This window comes from Herpailurus yagouaroundi, unplaced genomic scaffold (genome assembly GCF_014898765.1).
Source record: "Herpailurus yagouaroundi ecotype Mexico unplaced genomic scaffold, PumYag 159, whole genome shotgun sequence".
In the NCBI taxonomy this organism is placed as follows: Eukaryota; Metazoa; Chordata; class Mammalia; order Carnivora; family Felidae; genus Herpailurus; species Herpailurus yagouaroundi.
Genome location: NW_024412400.1, coordinates 7,959,347 through 7,969,138, shown reverse-complemented (window position 1 = coordinate 7,969,138; position 9,792 = coordinate 7,959,347). Strand labels below are relative to the sequence as shown.

The 9,792-nt window shown below is 54.7% G+C and overlaps 1 protein-coding gene across 5 annotated transcripts in view; it reads right to left on the bottom strand.

Annotated features, from left to right (window-relative positions):
* Positions 1 to 9,792, bottom strand: part of MYRIP (myosin VIIA and Rab interacting protein) — a 380,023-nt gene that overhangs the window by 82,567 nt on the left and 287,664 nt on the right. For all 5 annotated transcript variants that reach the window (XM_040479864.1, XM_040479863.1, XM_040479867.1 and 2 more), the window contains 3 exons: positions 8,454 to 8,551; positions 8,154 to 8,234; positions 5,572 to 5,706 (listed from right to left, as the gene is read on the bottom strand). In XM_040479864.1, the coding sequence (XP_040335798.1) occupies positions 5,572 to 5,706; positions 8,154 to 8,234; positions 8,454 to 8,551 (314 nt within the window). The remainder of the gene's footprint in view (positions 1 to 5,571; positions 5,707 to 8,153; positions 8,235 to 8,453; positions 8,552 to 9,792) is intronic.

Sequence of the window (9,792 nt, the reverse complement as noted above, 5' to 3'; positions counted from 1 at the left end):
CTCTTCCTGTTTATCACTTCCTCTGGTTATCTCTTCCTCTGTTTATCACTTCCTCTTTTTCTAAAACCCTGGACCAATGCTGTGCAATAACACTTTCTGGAGTGATGGAAATGTTCTGCATCTGGGCTGCCCAATATTGTAGCCGCCAGCCAGAGGTGCTGCTGGGCACTGGAAATGTGGCCAGTGTGACAGAAGAACTGGGTTTTAAGCTTTGTTTCATTTTAACTAATTTAAACTTCAACGGTCACTTGGGTCTTGTGGCCACAGCACAGCCCCAGGACTTGGAGGTCACTGAGTCTGCTGATCTCATTCTATAGAGGAAGAAGCTAGATCAAAGGCTTTGGAACAGGAGAAAGGTGTTCATCTCCCAGCCCCACCAATCACAGGCTGTGGGACCTCAGGCAGTTTATGGTAAAGCGTTAGCCTCAGTTTACTTATCTATAAAATGGGTTCAATAATACCCGCATCCCTGCCTCATGGTGAGGGGTAAGAGAGCCCTGAGGTGGGCAAACGAGTGCCTGCTCCTTGACCCATATGCGCTGCTGTCCCCTCCCCACACGGCCTCATCAGCAGTCACCAGGCTGCACAACCCAGGGGGTGCCGCTCGGCCTGGGTTCTAGGTGAATGGCTGTGCAACGTGGTGGCCTTGGCCAGGGTAAGTCCCCCTTAGGCTCTCACTCCGGATGTGGTGCTGGCACAGACTCTTTCACGGCAGGGGAGCGGGGCCAAGTGCAGGCCAGGGGCCGGCAGAAAGCACCAGCTTAGCCCTCAAGGGCAAGCCTTTGGAGAAGCTGACCCTCGTCCCCTGGGTGTGTCACTGCCTGAGGCCCCAGGCTGGCCCTGCCATGGTGCCGGTCAGAGGGAAAGGGCTTGGGGTCCTGACCAAGGGAAGTCAGGCTGCGGTCTATCCAGGGGGTAAGCCCCAGCTGTAGCGTCACATGGAAGTCTGAAGGCAAGAGAGGAAGGCAACAGGCCAGAGACAGGGACAGAGGGAGGAAGGCATGAAACATGGTGGAAAGTGGTGGGTCAGGGGCACCGGAAGGGGCCCTGCCCTTTCCTGCAGGCCCTCTTGGGGGCCTCGGCCGGCCAGCTTGTCCTGTTAGTTTGTTAATGTGGTTGCAGCCAAATGAGACGGCAACTCAGGCAGAGGAGGGATGCAGGCTTCTCTGTCCCCGCACAGCCAGCACTTGGCTTATGCCTTTCCGAACAGCCAGCTAATCAAGACTCGAAGGGTTCTTATCACCGAGGGCTGGGTAAGGCACAGGCTCTCCTTCCAGACGTTTTTGCAAAGCTCTAATCACACTGCTGTCTTTAAACCAAACCAGGAGCTACAAATGGTTTTTCTCGAGGGTGTGGATCACAGCGTTTTGCTGAGACCTTAATCCACATGTTCTCCTTCCTTCATGGGTATCCCAGGAGCCAGAGGGGAAGCGCTCAAGTCCGGGCCATGACTGAGTCTCCACAGATCAACATCCTGCCATCAGGTGGCCACGGCCCTGTATCTGAGAAACCCCTGCCACGTGCCTGATGCTGAGCTGGCCCAACGCCAGAACATACGTGACCAGTGACAACCGGGGGCTCGTGCTAGAGGCCGCTACGTGGAACAGGCTGTGCCAGGGACCCGGCTGCATGCTCGATTTCCCTTCACTTCCAGATTCAGGCTGCTCTGTTTGGGGCCGCTCCCATGAGTACAGTGTGGTTGGAGAAAGACGAAGCATTCATGTCTCTCTGCCTGATGTTGTTGACAAAAATATGCTGTTTACATATTGCAAATCACAGTATGGGCACAACTCACAGGGAGAGGCCAGCAGAGGACTTCTTTGATCAAACATCAAAATTCATGGGGCCCCTGGGTGGCTCAGTCGCTGAAGCGTCCAACTTCCGCTTAAGTCATGATCTCACAGTTCGTGAGTTCGAGCCCCGCGTCGGGCTCCGGGCTGGCAGCTCGGAGCCTGGAGCCTGCTTCGGATTCTGTGTTTCCCTCGCTTTCTGCCTCTTCCCCGCTTGCACTCTGTCTCTCTCTCTCTCTCTCTCTCTCACAAAAATAAATAAAACACTAAAAATAATTTTAAAACACCCCATCAAAATTAAAGATGAAGTTGTCAGTGATAGCAGCCAGCTCCTGATCTTATCCCCTCGGTAAGGTGCCCACACTCCTGCCAAGCCCTGTGACCTGGGTGGTTAAAGTGTTATGCAAGAAGGTGTAACAATGTCCTTTATGGGGTGTTCCCAAACTACAGCCTCAAGGACTCCCTCCCATCCCCTCTCTCACAGGTGGATGCAAGCCCTGGGTCAGGTGGACACAGCTTCCAAAGCACTGCATGAAAGAGATTCAAGAGGTACTCGATCCGAGAGACTTCCATTAGGCCTTGGTCTATGTCAAAATCTGGAAACAAATCATACTCTGCCATTTGCCTCAGGAAAAGTAAGTAAGAAATGCGTCAGCTTTGTCTGCCTTGATGTGGGAGCCAAAATGACAATTGTGCTGTGCAGAGGTCAGGCGTTGGGCAAGACAGACTTTCTGGTGAGAAAAGGACCCCTGAGAAGCTTTGACGTAGCAACGGGAGTCCCGTGCGACTCTGACCTGTGCCCGCCGCGTGCCTGCGTCCCAGCTGGACTAGAGTCTCTCCAGCTGGCCGAGGGGCTGCGCAGGGGGTCCCCCCGGGAAGCTTCAGGGCTGCTTTCGGCCAGTGCTTGACTGGGGGGTGTGCGTGAAGCACTTTGCGGCCCTGCTGTGGAAAGTTGGGGCCGCTGCGTTCTGGCTCATTCCAGCACCCACCGTCCCACGTGTCTGGTGACACGCAGAGTGTCTCCAGTCTCTGTGAGGGGACAGGAATATCATTTCTAGGCTGCGCTATGAACACGGGGGGTCCCCCGGAACACCTGGCGGGGAAACAGGCAGTTCATATCCAATGAGCCAGGAGACGGGAGCAGGGCAGAGCAGAGGAAACGCTCGGAGCCAGGAGACCTCGATTCTGGTCCTGCCTCCTCCCCCAACTTCGTTCCAGTGGCTCAGACTAGGTAGGCCTCAGTTTACTGCCCTGTAAAATGGGGGTTATAACGGGTGCTCTTGCGTGAATCGAATGAAATAATACGTGGGAACACCCTGTGAGTTTAAAGCCTACGTTAGGGAAAACTATTGGCCATATGCTATTCCTACAGATGTCCGACAATCCCTCAATTACTGCTATTTATTAGTTACATTTCCTATGATGACTCCCAAGTCTGTCTGCATCCGTTAGTTACTGTGCAGAGCTGCGGGCAACTGACGTGACCAGGGAGCGTTGGAGGAGTGTGTTTCCGGGGAGTGAGTCTCTCCCCTGCCCTGGGGAAGCAGCACAGGGTCAGGGTGGGGGACGGGAGCTTCCGGCCTCCCATGAAGAAAAAACAGGATGGCCCAACATGCAGTGAGTGGCCAGAGGCATCCAGTGGGTGAGCTGAGACAGCGGCAGAGAAGCAAGATGATGCCTTCTGGCTGCAGGGGGGGGGGGGGGGGTTGGGGGCGGGGCCCCCGGGGGGGCCCCGGGGCGGGGGGGGGGCGGGGGGAGAATGGGGTGGGGGGACTGTGAATCAGAGCAGGCAGATCAGTGACCCACTGACAGCTGCTGCCCTAGCTGACCAAAGCACGGCGGGTTCAGCTCACAACTAGCAGAGGTCCCTTGATGATACTGTGGCCTCAGTTCTGAAATGTAGAAATAAGGTGATAAGAAGAAGAACAATACCTATCATTTGGGGAATGCCATCTCCATGCAAAGTGGCCAGTTGCCACGTCTCATTTAGTTACTGTTCTAGTCTATTCCTTGAACACATTAAGTTCCTTCCTGCTCTGAGCCTCCGTGCATGCTGTTCCTTCTGTGGGAATGCTCTTCCTCTCACTGCTCCCAAGTCTCTCAAACCTTAGTCTCAGGTGACCTCCTAGGAAGGGCTTTCCCTGACCGGCCCCCTAGCCAAGCTTTCACCTGCCTCAGTACTCTGTTCCTGCCATCTTCTTGGCTCCTCTTGACGACAATGACTAGAGTTTGTCCCCTTGTATTTCTCTTATCATCCCTATTTTACAGACAGTTACTAAACAGCTGCTCAAGGTCACGGTTAAGGGCAACTCCAGACTCTCATGCCCAGAAGTGCCAGAGGCAGAGCGCCCAAGCCCCCTGGGCTTGCCTCTGACCCCTCAGCTCGCGGCCAGGTCTGGGGTGCTGTGGAGATCTGCACCTCCTGGAGACCCCCAAACCCGACGCTTCGAGTTTCCTTCAGAAAGACCCCCGGAAAGCAGGGTGATGCTGTGCACGCAGCCTGAGCCCGCGAGGGCAGGGATCACTTAGCAAAACATCTGAATGACAGGCTATTTGAAGGTCGTGTGCCTCTCCCTTCTCTGAACCCCAAATCCACCTCTGGTCTCAACCTTTCAACCGAGTGCCTATCACCGTGGACTGACTCGTATCCCGGCCCTGCTTTGCCAACCAGGTGATTGAGTCCCGGAGGGCTGGGATCGGGTCTCCTACTTACTTTGTGGAGGAGCACACACAACGAACAGCAGTCAAGCTGACAGCATGTTGGCAAGGGGAGGTTCTGCCAATAAATCAATGACGTTAAAGCTCTGACAAAGCCATCAAGGTGCCTCTCGTCACCCCCCATGCATCTGGTGGTGGTGAGGCCACGGAGCATCACTTCCGGAGTTGCACGCCGACCACGCGGCTGGTGTGCACGCCCTTTTCTCGACCCTTGACCCCAAGGAGGGGCAGGGTACGGGCTTGGCATCGCTCTTCCCACGTCCGACTGCCCAGTTCGGCACAGCGCCTGTGTGCTGCCCCGTCCCTTCCCCCTGCCAGGTCCGTGGGTGCCGACAGCTTCTAGAACACGAGCCCTGCCAACCAGTCCCTGTGTTTCGGGCTGAATCTCCACCCGGAAGGCCCGGCTCCGCAGCCTTAGCCTCCGTCCTTCCCAGCAGCCCCCGTGTCCCTCGTGGGGCCGCTTAAACCAGTGAAGGATTTTACAGGCTTGGTGGCTCCCCCAGAGACATCAGCAGGCCCAGACCCTTGGGTCCCAGGAAGGCCACCGTGCCTTGTGATTCGGCCCTTGGCTTAATTTCAAGGTGACAGGCAGAAAGGCCAGAGCCCCTTCCTTCCCGACTTCCCAGCCGTGTCCAGATGTGGCCGTGGCCACTTTGGTGGCAATTTTCTCACGGTCACCTCTCAGGCCCACTAAGGCAAGGGGCGGAAGTTGTAAGGACACACGTGGCCCTCATACAGGTGTTCTTTTCACAGGGCCAGTACAACTCTTTCCAGAAGGAGCATGCTTACTGACACCTTTGTTCTTCCTAAATTGGTCTCTGCGTAAAAACCCGCCTCCATATTCCTTAGGAGCCCGACTGTGTTTCCTCCCTCTGTCCCCTCCCAGGCCCCCCACCCCCCCCGACACTTTCTCTGTTCCTCACCCCGTCCCCCCTTCAGGAACCCTTGGCACACCAGTCAACTACAGATGGTTGGACGTGGCAGCCCCACGTCCATGGGGACAACGGCTCTGACCTGTGCCTGATGCGGGACATCTGCATGGGAGGGGGGGCCTGGGACTCACCCAGAGGGTGGAGGGAGCTCGGGGGCCTCCCGGGGGGGCTGCGGTCCCCTCGTCAGCGGCCTCTGCACTGCAGCTCTGGGGCTGTGACCACTCTCCCATTTGCTGCTCGCCTTTGTTCTTCTGTTTTCTTATGATCTGGGGAGGAAGTGGGTGACACAAGGGGGCAAGTTACTGGCAAGGCCTTTGGGTGCTGGGTGGAGCAACTGGGGCCACCTCTGGGATTTTTTTAGCCACTTTCTTTTCGCCACATTTAAGGGCTCAGTTTCAACAGAATACCAGCCCGTTTCAGATCTGCCTTAGGGTAAAAACGACACAAGTACAGCCCTAAACATCCTACGGCACTGTGCGGTTTATAAATAATCCTTTCGTGATGCTGACAACTTCTACTTATTAAGGGCCAGCACGTGCCAGGCTGTTTCAGGCACTGTATATGGTCTACCTCATTTAATCATCGAAATAATTCTCAGGGCTATGTTCTATAACTCTTCCCATTTTACAGATGAGGAAAGGGGCGCGGCGAGGTTAAGTTATCAGTTAAGGCCATAGAGCTCTGAATACTGGAGCTGCATCTCAAACCCAGAGTCTCTGGCTATAAATCCTGGTTTTAGGAAGCGCTGGCAGTCTGTGAAGCGGGCAGGTACCAAGAGCCCTCAGGGAAGGCTTCTGCTCGTTTGTACTGCTTGCTACGTGGGGCACGGCCATTTGGATATAATGAGTCCATTTATACAGTGGTGTCTGGGCTCCCAACCTCTTGTAGGCAGGAAGCAGCTGAGAAAACAGCTGAGCCACGGATCTGAGTGTATCCTTCGATGTCTTTGTAGACCAGACAGGATGAGAAAGCGGGAGGCTGAGAGCCAGGGGGAGTGATGAACTGATGTGCCATGCCCTCGGGCCGACCAGGGCCGGATGGAGGCGTACCCCCATCTCCAGAGTCCTGTACCAGCTGTCTGTGCCCCCACAGGGTGTGTTCGACCCGTGACTTGTTTGCTTGGTTCGTAGGTCTCCAGCTTAGAAGCAGCCGAATCTGGGTTGAACGTACTTTGAGCTGTGGGTGGGATGAGACGCTTGGGGGGGGGTCTCCGGGTGGAGTGAGTGTGCCCGGCATAAGGGACATGGATTTTGTGACCAAAAGGGACAACCGAACGTGCTCATCGCTCCCCGCGTGCAGTCCTTTGTTGTGTGACTCCTCATCCCTCCCAGGACAGGGAGAATGTACTTCCCACCTTGGCTGTGGCTGACTGTGCGCCTCGCTTTGGCCAATGGCGGGTGAGGAGGGAGTGGGTAGCGACAGGTGTCAGGGCGCAGCCTGGGCCCTCGTCCCGTGCTTCTGTCCTGGCTGTGTAGCTGAAGTGCCTTCAGTCCGGCCCCAGAATGAACACATTGCACGGACTAGATCCCAACCCACAGCTCGAGACGGGGTCACTGCAGATGCACGCGTGAGAAAGAGACTGCGGTATGATAAAACGTATGTGTGGCCTTTGACCCTGGTTCCTGGCACAGAGCTTGGAGCGTCGTCGTTAGGCTAATGAGGTGATGAGCCACACCACCATACAGATGGAGGCTGGTGGCCAGAAAAGCCAACCATGTGAACCATGGGACTTTCAGCCCCACCTTCAGCCTCCCTCGGGGCGAGGGAGGAACTCTATGCACCTGACTGGTGCATGCACTGATGTGCTGGGAGTGAGTGTGGCGGGCGGAGAGGGCATGGAGGTCTGCACACCCCTCCTACACAGGCCTTGTTACCCTCTGTATCTCTTCATCTGGCTGTTCATTTGTCTCCTTTATGATAAACCAGTAATTGGAAGTATAGCGCTTTGCTGAGTTTTATGAAAATCATCCGACCTGAGGGCAGCCATGGGAATCCCTGAATGTGTAGTAGGCTGGACAGAAGTGCAGTAACTTGGGCGTACCTGAAACTTCACTGGTACCTGGAGTGGGGGCACTCTAGTGGGGCTGAGCCCTTGGCTTGTGAGGTCTGTGCCAACTCTGAGTAGACAGTGTCAGAACTGAATGGAATTGAATTGAACTGAACTGAATTGAATTGAATTGAATTGAATTGAAGAACACCCCTGTGGCGTCAGAGAATTGCCTGTGGAACACAGAAATAATCCTGCTCAGAGGCACAGAGTTTTGGGGTGGCTGGCTTCTCAACAGTAATTAACTGACACACCATGTAAGGGACACTTTAGGGCATAGAGGTAGCAGGGGTGACTGCAAGTTTTCTTCAGCAAGAGACTACTTGAGAGATGTGAGAAGAGGACACACGTATACACACACATGCGCGTGCACACACACACTCGTGGGAGGCCCAGGGAACAGGAAGACAGTGAGTAACCTGCTCCGTGCTGAGTTCCTGGCTCCCCACCCACTAGCTCCATCCACAAAGGCAACCATATTCGACCCCTCTGCTTACGTTTTGCCGGGCAATGCAAATCCTTTTGCACTGGCCCCCAGAGCACAAGAGAGGAGAGTGACAAGGCACAGAAACGGCGCCCAAGGCAACAATGGTACCCACAGGTGCGCCTCAGCCGGCCAGAGGCCCTGGTCTGGAACTGCAGTGCGGGAGGCCAGGGTCTACCTACCTTCTGCAGGATGGTCGTGGCCAGTTCGTCCGTCAGCTCCTCCTTGTGGTCCCGCAGGTAACTGGCCTCATTCTGCTTGTCCTGCGGAGGGAGGGAAGAGAAGGGCCGCATGCTGTGGGTGGGTCGGGGGACCTGGCAATCACTTTCTTGGGAGTTCTGACCACAGAGGCAGAGGGAGGGTGGGCCTGGCTCTAGTCAAGGACAGACACCATGAGGCCGGTTTGCTGACAACCTATACTTTGTCCTGGCGGCCAGGACCTTGACCCGCACCTCCCCCCAGGGAGGAGAAGGGCGTCGTACCAGACTGTCCCCATAGGCTTCTGCTTTGGAAATTGCCTCCTCGATGGCCTCTTCAGCCACCCGCAGGGCGACAGCCAATGTGTCCATCATGCTGTGTCCTAGACAGGAAACAGAACACAGACCACTTTCGGAAAGGGAAAGACAGGTAAAATGATGGTTCCACTTTACTGCTTCCGTCTAAGTCTTGCAGGGGCCCGGTGATAAGTTCCCCACTGTTCATTCACCCTGGCCCCTAGTGGTTCCCACTCACCCTCGACTCCAGCCACAACAGAATCGCTGCAGAGTTATTATCTCTCCCTTTCTGATCCCCGTATCTTGGGCTTCCTTCCTCTGGTCCCTGCTCTGTAACTGAGCTGGTTTCTGGGGACCCCAAGCCTTGGCCCAAGGGTTCCTCCTCTGAAAATCCTCCTGTCCAGATCCCTTCTGTCCACCCACCTTGGCTGGATGTCCATCTGAGGTTCTGCAGTTCCTTCCCGTGGGGCCAGAAAGACTGTCCCTCCCTGCACAGGTCATTCTCAGAGAGCACGACTGGATCACACGGTCCCTCTTGTGGCCTAACACTGAGCATGGCTCCCGACACACAGAGTGGCTTTCGGATAACTGCACAGAAGGACTCCATGTAAGGAAATACTGGTTCTTCTAAACCAAGTCTATTACTAACAACTCTGACCAAGTTCACCGAGCTCAACCACCTGCTGGCCCCAGACTGAGTGTCACATCCATGGCCACAGTTACTCTCTACAAGAATCCACTGAGTAGGTGCCATCTGACAGACAAGAGAACTGAAGCACAGAGAGGTCAAGCAACTTGGCCAAGGTAACTCAGGGAGACAGGAAGAGAGATGAAGTTGGGATCCAGACTGTCTCCAAAGCCCTCGATTTTAACCGCAAAAGCGAGACAAATACAAGCTAACGTGATTTAAAGTCTAATGCTATCGTTATTTTTAGCAAGCGTATTTTTTGCAAATGGCATATTGTTTGCAAATGGCAACAGGTGGCTAGAGATGTTTCCATGTCAAAGGACTTTTGCAGGTGACAAAATTCTTTAATTTTTTTTTTTTTTTGGAGAGAGAGAGAGAAAGAGAGAGAGAGAGAAAGAGAGAGAGAGAGAGAGAGAGAGAGAGAGAGAGAATCTCAAGCAGGCTCCACATTCAGCATGGAGTCCAATGTAGAGCTTGGTCCTGGAACCCTGGGGGGTTGACCTGACCCTAAATCAAGAGTCAGACCCTCAACCAACTGAGCCACTTGGGTGCCCCAACCAAATTCTTTTTGGATCTAAGTGATTGGAAGAGTTCTGCTTCCCCAGAAGCTAGATTTCTTCTTCTTACTTGAAAGTGCGA